General features: G+C 52.4%; 1 protein-coding gene across 1 annotated transcript; it reads left to right on the top strand.

Moving 5' to 3' along the window:
- ERBB3 (erb-b2 receptor tyrosine kinase 3) lies at positions 1–16,655 on the top strand. Its single transcript, XM_007467740.1, has 28 exons — positions 1–204; positions 3,981–4,132; positions 4,652–4,838; positions 5,557–5,682; positions 6,313–6,378; positions 6,551–6,669; positions 6,778–6,919; positions 7,292–7,405; positions 7,515–7,635; positions 9,245–9,318; positions 9,458–9,548; positions 9,795–10,000; positions 10,205–10,337; positions 10,545–10,635; positions 10,860–11,014; positions 11,420–11,473; positions 11,816–11,957; positions 12,558–12,677; positions 12,803–12,901; positions 13,092–13,277; positions 13,440–13,595; positions 13,837–13,912; positions 14,095–14,241; positions 14,555–14,652; positions 14,749–14,937; positions 15,100–15,171; positions 15,381–15,675; positions 15,863–16,655. Exons 1-28 carry the CDS (start codon positions 123–125, stop codon positions 16,384–16,386), a joined length of 4,017 nt encoding a protein of 1,338 aa, XP_007467802.1. The 5' UTR covers positions 1–122; the 3' UTR covers positions 16,387–16,655.
- The last annotated feature ends 29 nt before the right edge of the window (positions 16,656–16,684 follow it).

The following is a 16,684-nucleotide window of genomic DNA, read 5'->3' as shown; positions in this document are numbered from 1 at the left end:
GCAACCTCCTCTGCCGCCGCTACCAAGTCTCCGGCGGCTCAGGTGGCTCCGCTTAGATGTCCTAGTCCAGGGCCGCCCCCCGGCCGGATTGGGCTGGGCTCCCCTCACTCTCCGCTGGAGTCATGAGAGCGAACGGGGCTCTGCAGGTGCTGGGCTTCCTCCTCAGCCTGGCCCGGGGCTCCGAGGTGGGCAACTCGCAGGCAGGTAAGCGGTGCGGGAGCACCGGCAGGCTCGGAACCTGGGATTCCGAGCCAAATTCGCGGGGTGCCGGAGGCCAGGGGCAGGAGCTCGGGCTGTGCGAGGCTGGGGGTGCGGAGCCCCGGCGCGCTGGGGCCCCCTGGGCGGAGACCGTCAGGATCAGGTTCTCGGCGTGGTCCGGGCGGGGACGGGATTCCCGGACCACTACCTTGCCCCGGCCACCTCCTCCCTGCCGTGTCGCGGACCCTCTGATTTGTCTCTCAGGATAGGGCTGATGCCGAAACAGTTCACACTTCTGAGGGGCCCTGCAGGGAGGGGAGCTGGGACCTACATTCTGTAAACGTGAAGGGATGATTGGAGGTGGAGATCTTGGAAAGAGCGGGGCAGGGAAGGGGGGAGTTCTCGGTTTGCTCCCAACCTCCTGCCCCCAGGGGCTCAAAAACCTCCAGTTTTGTTGTTTTGCCGGCAGGGCGGAGCTGTGGAAGGGGGGAGGTTGTTGTTGTCTACTGTTGGAAAACAAGAGAGGCACCTCCTCTTCCGTGAGTGGGCCTGCCCTATGGAGAGCTGAGATTAACCCAAGGGCCAAGTCCAGGTGACAGCAGGGTGAGAGGCCTCACAGAGGCTGACTGGCCTCTTTCTCTCAAAATAATAAAGTTAGCTGGTCCCCGACTTGACCAAACTTTTTTTGTCAAGACCCAGATCAATTCAACTAATACTTATTGAGCACCTACTATGTACAAAGCACTGAGCCAGGAGCTATAGGGTCAAGGGCTTCCAGATGCTACTTCTCTGTCTTTTCTCTCCCCAACCTGAGGGCCAACAGGGCACCTGTCCTGTCTTCTGAGCCCCCTGTCCTGGGGGGGGGGGTGTCCTTCTTAGGCCCAGAGTCACCCCCACCCCCATTCTGTTTATTGTCTGGCTGTCTCTAGCAGTCTAGACAAGAGTCAGATTGCTCCTCTGTTCCTCCTCCCACTCCCATGCCAGCTGAGCCCACCTCTTTGGGGTGTCTCTGGGACCATGGACACCTGAGGGGTGCTGGGGTTGCTGGCATTGGAGGAACCCTGTTGATTTCCTCCCCTCCCCCCAGATCTCAGCTTGGGGTTTGGCACAGTCAGGGCCCCTTCCCCAGGGTGGGAGTGGGAGAAACACCTGTGCTTCCCTCACAGTTGCTGGGCCTAAATTTAGACCCTGGGATCTTGAGACGTGAACACTCCCAGCTGGTGGAGGGTGGGGGTCTGGGGATTGGAGTGGGAGAGACTGAGTAAAGTGAGTGTATCACTGTCCCATCCAGACCCCAGGAATCTTCAGCTGGGAACCCAGGAGTCCCAGATCCTGGCTACCTTCCCTGAGGGAGACAGGAGGCAGGCATGGTTGGGTCTCTTTACCCTTTATCTGGATCCTGCAGCCTCTGGGCATCCGGCCCTGTCTCAGTCCTTCTATAGCCCCTTTGTCCTGCCTGTGATGGGGGCTGGGGGACTTTGGAGAGGAGGCCTCTGGTTAAGGAGGGGCTGGAGATTCTTGCTGTGACCCACCCCAGTGCTCTTTACCAAAGCGGGGGTCTCTCCCTGTGCCCCTAATCCCTGCATATAGCAGAGGGACTTTGTACTTCCCCTACCCCTCCTCTCCTCCCCCAGCTGCCTGGTTCCTCCTCAGAGGTGTTGTTCATACTCTCTTCCCACCCAGCCCTTTGCTCCTATTTGTGTAATATGGACTTTACCCTCAGGGTGGCAGGGAACTGGGATCTCGAACACTGTAGCCTCCCAAGCACAGACACAAAGTTTGCACAAACACATATGGGCAGGTGGAATGGATGGGGCCACCTGAAATACTTCCACATAAGGAAACCCAAGGACAGAACCAGTGTAGATTTCTGGGCCAGTAGGGGAGCTGTGTACGTGTACGAGTACGAGTACGTGTGTGTGTGTGTGTGTGTGTGTGTGTGTACACGCCCACACCCCACTTCCCTGTGCAGAAATTGTGGCTCCTTCCTTATCTGGGGAGAAGGGTTGGCGCCTTGACTTGGAAGAGGGGGTGTCCTGCCAGGAAGGGGGTTGGGGTGGCACTGTTCCAGAAACGACTAACCTCCTAGTCGTTTCATTTTCAACCCAAGGACCCTAGAGTTCCCAGGCTCCTCTGGGAGCTCCCAGCCTGTTTACCCCTCTGCTGGGTCTAGCTCACCCCTTTCCCTTCATGGGGTGTGATAGGGAATGGGAGCCCTTCAAAGGTCAGGTGGTCAGACTAGGGGTGCATCAGGGAGGAGGGGTTGGGGCCTCACCAGTCTCCCTCCCTCCATTCACTCCTGCCTCCCACTAGGCTGCCACTGCCTCAGGGAAGGGTGGCTGAGACAGGTGGTATCTACCCCCCCTCCTTGCAGTCTTTCACTGAGCCAGAGGAGAGACAAGGGGTAGGGCTTCAGGGTCCAACATTTCCCATAGCCCCTATGTCCTCCATACTTACAAAGTAAAGTGAACCCCCAAGACTGACATGCCTCTTGTACCTCGAGTCTAGGCTCTCCCTAATGTGAGTGAGTGTGCCATGTTGGAAGTATTCTTTTTTTTTTAAATTAATTAATTAATTTATTTTTGGCTGTGTTGGGTCTTCATTTTCTGGGCAAGGGCTTTTTCTAGTTGCGGCAAGTGGGGGCCACTCTTCATCGCGGTGCGCGGGCCTCTCACTATCGCGGCCTCTCGTTGCGGAGCACAGGCTCCAGACGCGCAGGCTCAGTAGTTGTGGCTCACGGGCCCAGTTGCTCCACAGAATGTGGGATCTTCCCAGACCAGGGCTCGAACCCGTGTCCCCTGCATTGGCAGGCAGATTCTCAACCACTGTGCCAGGGAAGCCCTGGAAGGTTTCTTAATGAATCTCCTCTGACAATGAAATTGGGTAGAAGGCTTAGAATGGAGGCAGTCGGCTGCTGTTTCCATCCGGCTTCTCTGTATTTGCTGAAAAATACTCTAGGGCTGGAAAGTGTGATGCTGAGGGAGCTGGAGTGGGTTGGGATGGGGAACAGAGTGAGAGGAAAGCCAGAATTGATGAAGGGGGTGCGAGGTGGGCAGTCAGCTCCCTATCTTCCAGCTTTATAGACAGAGCTCACACTGAGCCCCCCACACTACCACCAGAGGCCCCCTGCCAGTGAGGTCACTCGTCTGAGCCCAAGGTTTGAGGGGAGAGAGGGGGGCTGCGGCTGAGGACAGGGTGTCTGGGGACAGGGTGGGGCAGCCCCCTCCTCCTAAATAGAATCGCCTCATTGTGGGCCGTACCGTGGCCCCAGGCACTGCCCCCGCCCTCTGCCCCCATCCCACCCTCAGTAGACACAATAGGGGCTGTGTGCTGCCCCAAAGAGATATTTATTCCAGGACCTAGAGAGGCAGGATGGGGGTAGAGAAGTGCCCTGGTTGGAGCGGGGGAAGGGAAGAGGACGGTAACCAAGCTGTGGTCCTTTTCTAACTTCTTTCTAGGGAGGGGAAAACAACCCTACATCCTCCTTGATTAACTCCTTAGCACCTAAAGTAGTACCCAGTAGAGGCACAGAGGAGGCCCAGGTGGGAAAAGGCAATCTTTTCACCTTCCTGTTCAGGGGGCCAGTGAAGGGATTCTGGGAAAAGAGGAAGTTTAGGCTCTCAGTCCGGCCTTGGCATCTGCCTCTAGGGCAGAGGGTTGGAGGCAGCTGCCTCTGATCGTGCTAAATGTTACTGGAAGAGGGCAACCAAGGGGTGGTCTTGGGGGACGGGGCCGAAAACTTGTGTCCAGGCCTCTGCCATTCTTACCTCCACTTGGAACAGTGTGCCCTGGGACTCTGAATGGGCTGAGTGTGACCGGCGATGCCGAGAACCAGTACCAGACACTGTACAAGCTCTACGAGAGGTGTGAGGTGGTGATGGGGAACCTGGAGATCGTGCTCACAGGACACAATGCTGACCTCTCCTTCCTGCAGGTTAGAGTGCCGACCCCCTTCCTCGACCTCTTCCCCCTTGTCCTCCCTACAGAAGCCTCTTTCCTGTCCTCAGGGCTGGAGTTGAGCATTCCTAAGACTCCATGGTTCCTAAGATCCAAGTCAGTGTGTTTATGGGGCAATGATTGGAATCTGGGGCCTGTGGACTGGTCGCTGTAGCCGGGGATGCACAGGGGCTGGCCCTGAGAAGGGGGCAGGGGCAGGGTGGGGTTCTGCACCAGGGACCAAGAGGCACCTGAGGAGGTGAGGAAGGGATAAGCAAGGACCCTCCTGGCCTGAGGAGACCTGAGAAGGAAAGGCTAGGAGCCTAGAATTCCTCGGTTATTTCTGCAGCTTGTCTTCACTTGCAGAAGTCGTGTGGCACCTGCTACTCCCTACTCCAAAACAGGACTTGGAAAAAATTAGAGGAGCTAGAGCTTCCTCAGTGCCTTAGGGAGGGAAAGCGGATTGAGACATCTTGCCCCACGCTCCCTCTCACCCACACGATCTGCTCCATCACAGTGGATCCGAGAAGTGACCGGCTACGTCCTTGTGGCCATGAATGAGTTCTCTACGCTGCCACTGCCCAACCTCCGAGTGGTGCGGGGGACCCAGGTCTACGATGGGAAGTTTGCCATCTTTGTCATGTTGAACTACAACACCAACTCCAGCCATGCTCTGCGCCAGCTCCGCTTTACTCAGCTCACTGGTCAGTTCCTGATGATTCCTTCCAGGCCTGCCCCACAGCCAACCTGCTGACAGGTGCCTCTTTGATGATGACCCAAGACTGCTCCCTCTAAGTACCCCTGTTCAACGTGCCCACTACCTTGACCACCACGGTCTAAAGGTCCACTCCTCCTTAAATGATAGAGGGCCCTAACAGGGAGCTGAGGCATCTGTCCCCGGGGAGGGTCCTTATGTCCTGGTGGGGCTGGAGTTGGAGCTGAGGCTGTTACACATTCTTCTAACTTCCGAGTAAAGTGTCCCTTGATGTCCCTCCTTCCCTGGGAATGGGAATCCTCCCTCCCGCCCTCACAAGTCGCCCCAAGCTGGAGGACTAGAGGGGTTAAATACCACCTGGCCACCTTCTAATTCTGCCTGTCCCAGTCAGTTGAAAAATACACAGGTAGGGCACGTGGGGGTGGGGAGGTGTGGATTTGAGTCAGGGATCTACTCTCCTTCTTTCACTTCCCCTCCCCAACTCGCTAAACCGGATCTGGACAGGTGTCTGAGGGGGAAGGACTTTCTTTTGGCCTGCTCCTCTTACAAGGCGCGCCTCCTCTGCAGTTTGGATTTAATTGGACATATCCGTCTGCCCATGTCCTCTGCTCCTGACTCAGGTGGCCTTTCAGACTGGTGGGGAGGCAGGGAAAAGGAGGACTTCCCTGACTAGCCCTTGACCCTGGCACTTCTCTTCCCTACCTCAGAGATTCTGTCAGGGGGCGTTTACATTGAGAAGAATGATAAACTTTGTCACATGGACACAGTTGACTGGAGGGACATCGTGCGGGACCGAGACGCCGAGATAGTGGTGAAGGACAATGGCAGGACCTGTGAGTGGCCATGATCAAGACTGCCCCCTTGCCCCCACCCAACCAGAGTGACTCCTTTCCCCTCATTAATATGTCCCTAATGTGAACCCAGCTGCCACTGAACAAACCTCAGGCTCTAACCCAAGGAGCCTGCCAGGAGGGAGCAGGTCAGTCCCCTAGAACCCGCACCGCAGAAGCAGCCTGCGAAGGAAAGGGGCTGAAGAGGTCTGTGCTCTGAGTGGGAAGCCAGGTCTCTGGACTGCACATCCATTTCTCTTTCCACTCCAACATCGTTCCTTCTTGGAACCTACCTAGCCCTGACCGCAGTCTGCCACTCCCTGTCCACTCACTCACACATATTTCTACTGGGTTCAGTTTGCCAAGAAGAACCAGATTCCTGGGTTGGGACTGGGCTGAGTGAGGCATGTGCCCCGGGCCCTCCCCTCAGCTGCCCTGTGGGTGGTGTGGAGGCGCGGCTCCACCCCTTGCTGACAGGTTCACTTGAGCCCAGCCCAGCTCTGCTGGGGCAAGGAGGGATGCTGCCCTGGCTCTTCGCTTCCTGGGACCGGGTGCCTGTGTGCTGACATCATACCCTGTTGATTTGAGCAAGCCTTTTTGACAGCCGCTTGTGCTACTTTTCCTCCCAACCAGGTCCCCCCTGTCATGAGGTCTGCAAGGGGCGATGCTGGGGTCCTGGACCAGAAGACTGCCAGACACGTGGGTTTACTTCATTTTAAAGATTTCAAACTCATATACACTTTCATATCCTTGCCCACCCCAGCCTGTATCGACAGGGGGTAGCGATGAGCCTATAAGGCAAGAGGGTGAGAGATAGCCTCAGAATACAGTCCTGTGAGCCCTGACAGCTGTGCTTTCTCTCCGTCCATAGTGACCAAGACCATCTGTGCCCCTCAGTGTAATGGTCACTGCTTTGGGCCGAACCCCAACCAGTGTTGCCACGACGAGTGTGCAGGGGGCTGCTCGGGCCCTCAGGACACAGACTGCTTTGTACGTACTGTTACCACCGCTTGCCTGTTCTGAAATGGGATGTGGGCTTTGGGGAGGAAGTAGGGATCCATATGTAACATGAGTCTTATGAGCCTTCTGTGTTCCTAGGCCTGCCGGCTCTTCAATGACAGTGGAGCCTGTGTACGCCAGTGTCCACAGCCTCTTGTCTACAACAAGCTAACTTTCCAGCTGGAACCCAATCCCCACACCAAGTATCAGTATGGAGGAGTTTGTGTAGCCAGCTGTCCCCGTAAGTGTCTGAAGGGAAGGAACAATGGTAGTGGAACCAGGATTTTAGATGAAATTTTAGGAGGCAAAATGGATCAAGTTGGGTGGTTAATAGAGGATATAGAGGGCAATTGGTTGTGATCATCTAGTCACCCCTAATGAATGACCCCTATGTCCCGTTCCCGCATCTATCTCCCCATGACTTCCAGCAATTGCTCCTAGCTCTGCTCTTTGGATCCAAAGAGCAAAGGGCCTTTCTAATCCATGAGACAGCACTCAAGGAACTTCGGGTGGTCGACTGGAGCAAATGCAGTGCAGAGCAGGAGGAAGGAGGTTCAGTTGGTAGTTGGCAGTGTTCCTCCCTCATCTCTAATGGTGCCCTCCTCCCTCCTAGATAACTTTGTGGTGGATCAAACATCTTGTGTCAGGGCTTGTCCTCCTGACAAAATGGAAGTAGATAAAAATGGACTCAAGATATGTGAACCTTGTGGGGGTCTGTGCCCCAAAGGTGAGTAAGAGATGGTAAGGAGTTGGTGAAGAGATACCCTTTCCCCTGAGACTACTGAGACTCCACCCCCCCACACCCCCTCCCCAGTGAGCCTCTTCTGTGTTTACAGCTTGTGAGGGGACGGGCTCTGGGAGCCGCTTCCAGACTGTGGACTCGAGCAACATTGATGGATTTGTGAACTGCACCAAGATCCTGGGCAACCTGGACTTTCTTATCACCGGCCTCAATGGGTTAGAGATTCTGCTTTCATCCCCTGATCCCCCACCCCATCCACCTGCTCACGGTTCATTGCACTGGTTCAAGCCTTCGTATGTGGAGCTGATCAGGAATCTAGATCATAAAATCTTAGAGGCCACAAAGGACCTGACAGTGCTTAACTCCCCAGCCAGGGCTTGAATCCCCTCAGATACCCCTAAGCAATCCAGCCAGCTGAGTGGCAAGGGACAGGGACACTGTGTCCTCCTTCTTAAAAGGTTTCTAAATGTTCTTACTTAAATTAGATAAAAATCTGTCTCATGACTTCCAGCTGTTTCCCCTAGTTCTGCTTCTTGGTTTGGAGCCACAAAGAGCAAAGGGACATTCTAATCCATAGGAGAGCATTTACAGTGAGTGAGTGAGTGTGTGTGTGTGTGTGTGTGTGTGAGTGTGTGTGAAACGTTAGGGCCACCTGTCTACTTTGGACAAAATTTTAGATCTAAAGTTGCAAAAAATGGTATAAAGATTTCCCATACACTCTTTATTCAGATCCCCCAAATGTTACCAATGTACCACATGTTTATCATTTCTGTCTCTCCACACCACACACTATATATATACATGCTCTTGTTTTTCTGAACCACTTGAAGGTAAATTTCCAGACATGGTGTCCCCTCACCCCAGTTACATTTCAGTGTGTATTCCTTGAAAACAAGAACATTTTCTTACAAAACCGTAGTACAATTGTTTAAATCGGGAAATTAGCATTGATACAAAATGTTATCTAATCTACAGAGCTTAGTCAGATTTCGCTAGTAGTCTTCCTCACGTCCTGGATCACACATTTACATTTGGTGTCTCTTCAGTCTCCTTTAATCTGTCACAGTTCATGACCTTGACATTGCTGATGAGTACAGGTCAGGTGATTGGTAGTGTGTTCCTCAGTTGGGGTTTATCTAATGTTGCCTCACACTTAGATTCAAGTTATGCATTTTTGATAAGAATACTACAGATGTATTCCCAGTGCATAGTATCAAGGAGGCACATGATGTTGATTTGTTCCATCATTGGTGATGATACCTCTGGTCACTTGGTTAAGGCGGCGTCTGCCAGCTTTTCTACTGTAAAGTTACTATTTTTCCTTTGCAATTAATAAGTATCTTGTGGGGAGATATTTGCCGGAAGCAGTTTTTATGAGAATTGCCAAATGATGATTTTCTAACTCCATTATTCCTCCTGTATTTATTTGTAGGCATCCTCGTGTTAGGGAGAGCCTTCCCTTCCTGTTTATTTACTTACTTGTTTGTGTGTTTAATCTGTATGGATACTTGTTTGACTCAACATTTCAGAGTCTCTTACAATCATCATTCCAGTTGTCCTTGGTCTGTTCATTGTGGGGCCCCTTCATGATGGCTCCTGTGTTCTTTGGGCTTATACCCCTCATGCTTTGAGCATTTCCTTACTTCTTTGCACAGGATGCTGTAGGCTCATGTTATATTTCTCCTGCCTCAGCCATTTCTCCCAAGAGTCCTGTTTCCTTTTAGCGGAGAACACTATTTGGAAACTAAGTTCTGAGGCTAGGCATGCTCACTGCTACTTGGTTATGCCTCTACCTTGTTGACTGGTTTTTACTGTTCTCCTCAGAGACCCCTGGCACAAGATTCCTGCTCTGGACCCTGAGAAGCTCAATGTCTTCCGGACAGTGCGGGAGATCACAGGTGAATCGGAGGAGCGCCTGCCCTTACTGAGTATACCACTTGAGAAAATCATGTGCCAGGCATCAGGGGAGGGACGAGGCAAACCTGAGAAAGGAAGGGGAGAGGCTCCCCACTCATATGCCCCTCTCCAACCCCTCAGGTTACCTGAACATCCAGTCCTGGCCTCCCCACATGCACAACTTCAGTGTCTTTTCCAACCTGACGACCATTGGGGGCCGAAGCCTCTACAAGTGAGTAAGGGGTGTGGAGGTCGTCGCATCTCCGGGCAAAGAACCCAGTTTCTCAGGCATCCTTGAGTGAAATACAAGGCATGGTCTCACACAGTGGGAGTTTGATGGGGCAAAGGCTAAAGGAGGGGGGAGTCCCTCTCAGGGGGTTGATTAGCCCAGAGCAAATTTGTTGAATGGAAATGAATCCACTGCGTGCTCAGTTTTTCCTCTGTAGTCTCCCCTCTCATCCAGTCTCCTTGTTCTCAGCCGGGGCTTCTCACTGTTGATCATGAAGAACTTGAATGTAACATCTCTGGGCCTCCGATCCTTGAAAGAAATTAGTGCTGGGCGTATCTACATAAGTGCCAATCGACAGCTCTGCTACCACTATTCTTTGAACTGGACCAGGCTGCTTCGGGGGCCTTCGGAAGAGAGACTGGACATCAAGCATAATCGGCCCCGCAGAGACTGCGGTGAGGGAAAGGGCCCACGGACGGGGCTGTGGAATCAGGCAGGAGAGGGGTATAAGGGCTGCTCTGCCCTGAAAGTGGGAGTAGGGATGGAGGACAGAGCCAAGGAGAGGGGGACATTAGGCTGGAAGCAGTAATGAGCAAGAGTTCAGGAAAAGGCTTGTTAGGAGACCTCAGACTCCTCCTAACCCACCCCTTCCTTTCCAGTGGCAGAAGGCAAAGTGTGTGACCCACTGTGCTCCTCTGGGGGATGCTGGGGCCCAGGCCCCAGTCAGTGCCTATCTTGCCGAAACTACAGCCGAGGAGGTGTCTGTGTGACCCACTGCAACTTTCTGAATGGGTACAGTGAGGGGAGAGAGTCAAGAAGGGGTTGGGGGATGGACCCGAGGGATGGAGCTGTTCAGGTGGCACCTGAAAGCCTTTAGACAACTTTCTGTATATGCCTTGGTGGGAATTAGGTAGGAGGCCCTGTGGTTGGGGGATCAGAGCATAAAGGTCAGGCCTTGGAAGTGACCCACCTCCCTTTACCCCCGGTCCCCCACTGCAGGGAGCCTCGTGAGTTTGCCCATGAAGCTGAATGCTTTTCCTGCCACCCGGAATGCCAACCCATGGAGGGCACTACCACGTGCAATGGCTCGGTACAGTAGCAGCACCAGGATCTCTAAGGGAGAGAGGGCGGGGCAACACTGGAGGGTCTAAGGAATGATATGGCCAAATTTCAAGGCCATAGCGAGGCACAGGGAGGTCAGATAATGCTAGGGTCTGTGAATGGAGGATCCTAAATGGCTGGGCTAGTTCTTGTTGGGAAGTATGGAATTGATCTTGGAATACCATACTTCCTGACCTTCTCTCTTCCAACCAGGGCTCTGATGCTTGTGCCCAGTGTGCCCATTTTCGAGATGGGCCCCACTGTGTGAGCAGCTGCCCCTTTGGAGTCCTCGGTGCCAAAGGCCCCATCTACAAGTACCCAGATGCTCAGAATGAATGTCGGCCCTGTCATGAGAACTGCACCCAGGGGTCAGTGATGGGACGATAAAAGGGTGTTGGCAGAGGGGTAAGAGTACAGAACTAGAGGGAAAGAAGATGGTGAGGAGAGCAGAAAGAAAGAAGGAACTATGACTTAAGAACCACTCCCAGCTGTGTAGTGAAGGATTGGAGGAAGGGAAACTCAGTAACAGCACAAAATGACGCTACAATTTGGGGAACCTGGAATAACCTCAGCTCAGGGGAGTTTCATTCAAGAGAGGGACTCAGGGAGGATTGGTAAGCCAGAGATGGGAGCCATGTCTTGGGAATATGCTTTGGGCTTCAGGATGGGATGCCATGGTAGGGTCTGAAACAATGTACGTTGAGAGTGTTGGAATTGAGCTTCTTGTGGAAGTTTACCAAGCTTTCATTTAAGGAGGTGACTTTCTTCTCCAGGTGTAAGGGACCAGAGCTACAAGACTGTTTAGGCCAAACACTGGTACTGATCAGGTATGGTGGGCTTGGAGATTTAGGGAGCTGGGAATATTTGGGGAAGGGCCGTTACCTCCTAGGAAGATTAAGTCTCTATTCATTCTGGCCCTCTATATACAGGCTACTATCACTGGACCTGGGGACACAAGAATCCAGGCTTCTGGTCTTCCCTTCCTAAGATTAACTTGCAGTAGTCTTGGGGTGGAGACTGAGGCTAACCCCTTCATTGCTCAAGGATATATGTAGATGTGAATGTTAACTTCTTGCCCCAGATCTGCGCTATACCTTTAGTACAGGTGTAAATGACATTTGTAAGGGAAGTGTAGACCCAGGATAATTCTGGGCTTCTCTGTCCCACAGCAAAACCCATCTGGTAATGGCTTTAACAGTGGTGGTAGGATTGGCAGTGATTTTCCTGATCCTGGGCAGCACTTTTCTCTACTGGCGTGGGCGCCGGATTCAGAATAAGAGGGCTATGAGGCGCTACTTGGAACGGGGTGAGGTGAGTGCCTAGCTTACCCTTGAAACATACCCTATACCAGCACCCTTTTAAGATCCTCTTCCTTCCCCAGAGCTTTGATTCCTTTCTTCAAGGAGGTAGTGTGGTCCATTAGAAAGGACTCTGGCCAGAGAAATGGGAGACATGAATTCTAGTCCTGATTTTGCCATTAATTTGCCGTATGACTTTGAAGAAGGTAGCTTCCTTCTCTGTGCCTCAGTTTATGCATGTGTACAGAGGAAATAATAACATTCATCCTTACAAGATGGCTGTAGGGGTAAAAGGGGATGATGTATGTGACAGTGCTTTGGAAAACAGAGAGAATTGTATAAAAGTACTCAGGTGATGGTATTACGAACTCTCTCCCAACAAAGGGAAAACCTGACCCTCTTGATTTCTGGTCTCATGAACACAAACGACTTCCTCAATCCTCAGGTCTTTTATTCCCCCATATGCCTGCAATGCTTTCCAAGACTAGAGACATTCCTCTTCCTGCTCCCACCCCTTTGGGCTTTGCTGCTCTTGGCATCCACCTCTGGGGAGGGGGTTGGAGAGGGACATGGGAGTGGGCTTTCCTGAGTACTTCCTTTCCACCTGTTCCAGAGCGTAGAGCCTCTGGATCCCAGTGAGAAGGCTAACAAAGTCTCAGCCAGAATCTTCAAAGAAACAGAGCTGAAGAAGCTTAAAGTGCTGGGCTCGGGCGTCTTCGGAACTGTGCACAAAGTGAGTGGCCCACAGGAAGTCTGGGGAGGTGGGAAAAGGATCTAGGGCAAAGGAGGGAAAGATTCAGAGACAGGACTAGCCTGGGGAGAATGACCTTAGGCTGACTCCTGCCCAAAATTTCCCAGGGAGTGTGGATTCCTGAGGGTGAATCGATCAAGATTCCAGTCTGCATTAAAGTCATTGAGGACAAGAGTGGACGGCAAAGTTTTCAAGCTGTGACGGACGTAAGTGAAGGCAGGGTGTTCTGTGTGCCACCAGGAGACGGTTGATATTAGATACGATTATGTAGGAGCACGGTGTTGTGTTAGCAGATACTGTGTTAGCCATGTTGATGTCTTCGAATGTTGAGGGAGCCCTGGTCTGGTTTTATGTGACCCTGTTTGTTCCCAGGATGACCTTTCTTGTGTCTCTTAGCATATGCTGGCCATTGGCAGCCTCGACCATGCCCACATTGTACGGCTGCTGGGACTGTGCCCAGGGTCATCTCTGCAGCTCATCACTCAGTACCTGCCTCTGGGCTCCCTGCTGGATCATGTGAGACAACACCGTGGGGCACTGGGGCCACAGCTGCTGCTCAACTGGGGAGTCCAAATTGCCAAGGTGAGTGAGAGGAGACTGGAGGAGTTCTAAGATGAAACTGCCCATGGGCCCACAGGGAGGGGACCAGGAGGTTCAAGTGTTGAGAGGTGCCTTAGGGTTTGAGGTGATTCTGAAGCTCAAGGACCAATTTCCCCAACCTTGAGAATACTTCCTTCCCTATAGGGAATGTACTACCTTGAGGAACATGGTATGGTGCACAGGAACCTGGCTGCCCGAAATGTGCTACTGAAGTCACCTAGTCAAGTTCAGGTGGCAGATTTTGGGGTTGCTGACTTGCTGCCCCCTGATGATAAGCAGCTACTGCACAGTGAGACCAAGGTAAGGTGACACAAAGGCTGGGTAAGGAGGCAGGGGTGGAGTGAAGCATGGGGACGGGAAGCACTCTGTGGTCTCTTTGAGAGGCCAGCAGATGCTGCAGGGTTAGTCCAAGGAGAAGAACCTGGAGATGCCAGAAATAAAAGTTTGGAGAGCAACAAAGAACGATGGAGAACATGGGTTTAGAAATGCTAAGAAAATGTGTGGAAATCAGCTGGTGACACCTTTGTCTTTAATCCCCCAGACTCCAATTAAGTGGATGGCCCTCGAGAGTATCCACTTTGGAAAATACACACACCAGAGTGACGTCTGGAGCTATGGTCAGTCCATCTGGATGCCCACCATACCATCACTGGTCCAAATTCCAAAGATGCCTTTTGAGACCCTTTCTTAGAATCTCTAAGCCCTTCAGATCCTGGGTCAGATCAAGTTCTGCCTTCTCTTCATCTGCATGCCCATGTCTACTATTTTGCCGTCAACTAGTCATGTCTTCCTATACCAGGAGTGACAGTTTGGGAGCTGATGACCTTTGGGGCAGAGCCCTATGCAGGGCTGCGACTGGCTGAAGTACCAGATCTGCTGGAGAAGGGGGAGCGGTTGGCACAGCCCCAGATCTGTACCATTGACGTCTACATGGTCATGGTCAAGTGTGAGTTACCTGCTGATCTCAGCCTTTTTTTTTTTTACTCCATTATTGCTTCATTGGACTGAAAACCTAAAAAGCACAGATAAACAATGCTCAGTGATGAAAAGTGAATACCCAGAACAGCGGTGCATGCCCCAAATGGTCTCTGCCCAATAAACACTAAGCGCTCTCCACATTATTGATGCCAATGGCATCTACGTGGACGTCAGGCTCCCCACACAAAGATGAGGGAACAAAGCATCAGCCATTTTCTAAGTAGCTTCCCTCCCTACTCCACTCCCCTCTTATCGCTCTCCTTCCTACATCTTACCCCCAGGTTGGATGATTGATGAGAACATTCGCCCAACCTTTAAAGAACTAGCCAATGAGTTCACCAGGATGGCCCGAGACCCACCACGGTACCTGGTCATAAAGGTGAGTGGAGATTAGGAGGTGCCAAGGAGATCTAGAGAAAAGGGAACTTGGCTGGAACCAGGATATACCTTAACAATCAACCACCTGCCCTCACAGAGAGAGAGTGGGCCTGGACTTCCGCCTGGGGCAGAGCCCCCTGCTCTAACAAACAAGGAACTGGAGGAAGTAGAGCTGGAGCCAGAACTAGACCTAGACCTGGAGTTGGAGGCAGAGGAGGAGAACTTGGCAACCACACTAGGCTCTGCCCTTAGCCTGCCACTTGGAACACTTCCTCGCCCACGTGGGGTAAGATTTTCCAGTTTCCCAAGACTTTCTGCACCCTAAGCCCTCTGTACACCTGCGCCCTCACGAATCCCACAGATGTGTCCATATTAACTATTCAAAGGCCGCTGTGGTGAGTAGATTTCTCTCTTAACCTAAACTTCTTCCTCACTTGTTTCATCCTAGAGCCAGAGCCTTGTAAGTCCATCATCGGGATATATGCCTATGAACCAGGGGAATCTTGGGGAGGCTGCCCAGGTAAGGTCTGTCTCTTTAAGAGGATGCCAAGAGGCTGGGTGGCAGTGTCTTAGGATTGATAGGGGTAGTGTGGGAGACTTTAAAAACTTCTGAGCTTTAATCAGTGTCCTACAAAACAGAAGGCACTGAACGACCCAAGCTCCTTCTAAACAAATCTCTCTTCTTCCCTCATTTCTGTGTAAATCTCCACGTATTATTTTCCTCCTTAGAAGTCTGCAGTTCGTGGGTGTAGTGAACGGTGCCACCGTCCAGCCTCTCTGCACCCAGCGCCACGGGGACGCCTGGCATCAGAGTCATCGGAGGGCCATGTGACAGGCTCTGAGGCCGAGCTCCAGGAGAAGGTATCCATGTGTAGAAGCCGGAGCCGGAGCCCACGGCCACGAGGAGACAGTGCCTACCATTCCCAGCGCCACAGCCTGCTTACTCCTGTCACCCCACAGTCCCCACCAGGGTTAGAGGAAGAGGATGTCAATGGTTATGTCATGCCAGATGCACACCTCAAAGGTGCCTGACTTTCTGTAGCGCTTTCCTCAAATCTTTCTCTAATCCTCCTTCCACAGGCTCCTCTTAATCCTTCTGTCTTCTCTGATCATATCCCTCCCTATTCATTTTTTCCTAAGACTCCCCCACTCCTCACTGCCTATTACAATGAAGTAACACCACATACCTAGCCTCTCTTCTCAACCCTCAGGTACCTCCTCCCGGGAAGGCACCCTTTCTTCAGTGGGTCTCAGTTCTGTCCTGGGTACTGAAGGAGAAGACGACGACGACGAGTATGAATACATGAACCGGAGGAGAAAGTGCAGTCCATCTCGTCCCCCTAGGCCAAGTTCCCTTGAGGAGCTGGGTTATGAGTACATGGATGTGGGATCAGACCTCAGTGCTTCCCTGGGCAGCACACAGAGTTGCCCGCTCAACCCAGTGCCCACCATGCCCAACGCCAGCACAACTCCGGATGAAGATTATGAATATATGAATCGGCGACGTGGTGGAGGAGGTCCTGGGGGGGATTATGCAGCCATGGAGGCCTGCCCAGCAGCTGAGCAAGGGTATGAAGAAATGAGAGCTTTCCAGGGGCCTGTACACCATGGCCCCCAGGTCCATTATGCCCGCCTCAAAACCCTACGTAGTTTAGAAGCCACTGACTCTGCCTTTGATAACCCCGATTACTGGCATAGCCGGCTTTTCCCCAAGGCTAATGCCCAGAGAACATAACCCCTGCTCACTGAGGTACTCAGGGAGCATTTGATGGCAGCTAGTGCCTCTGGAGGGTACCCCTCTTCTCCTTAGTCCGTCTCCCTCACAGATCTCAGCCCCATTTCCCTAGTCCTAGACAATTCCAATCAACCTTTGGAGGCCTTAAACACTTGGACACAAAATTCTTGTGGTATTAGCCAGCTTTGCACTTTTTCTCTTTCCCAAACCCAGGAAAGGAGATGGTTTTCCCTATTTTATGTGCTTTCCCAATCCCATTCCTCAACTTCCTTGGGGGAACTCCCTGGCGATATGAAGG

Source organism: Lipotes vexillifer, unplaced genomic scaffold (genome assembly GCF_000442215.2).
Source record: "Lipotes vexillifer unplaced genomic scaffold, Lipotes_vexillifer_v1.1 scaffold387, whole genome shotgun sequence".
Lineage (NCBI taxonomy): Eukaryota > Metazoa > Chordata > Mammalia > Artiodactyla > Lipotidae > Lipotes > Lipotes vexillifer.
Note: the sequence above shows the minus strand (reverse complement) of the source record. Positions and strands in the feature narration are given on the sequence as shown.

What these genes read in the sequence shown, in the direction of transcription:
- ERBB3 (XM_007467740.1), top strand. Translation starts at nt 123, where the DNA reads ATGAGAGCGAACGGGGCTCTGCAGGTGCTGGGCTTCCTCCTCAGCCTG. An exon ending in TCGGCCCCGCAGAGACTGCG is followed by an intron (nt 10,001 to 10,204) that starts GTGAGGGAAAGG and finishes CTTCCTTTCCAG; the next exon opens with TGGCAGAAGGCAAAGTGTGT. An exon ending in TCTTCGGAACTGTGCACAAA is followed by an intron (nt 12,678 to 12,802) that starts GTGAGTGGCCCA and finishes AAAATTTCCCAG; the next exon opens with GGAGTGTGGATTCCTGAGGG.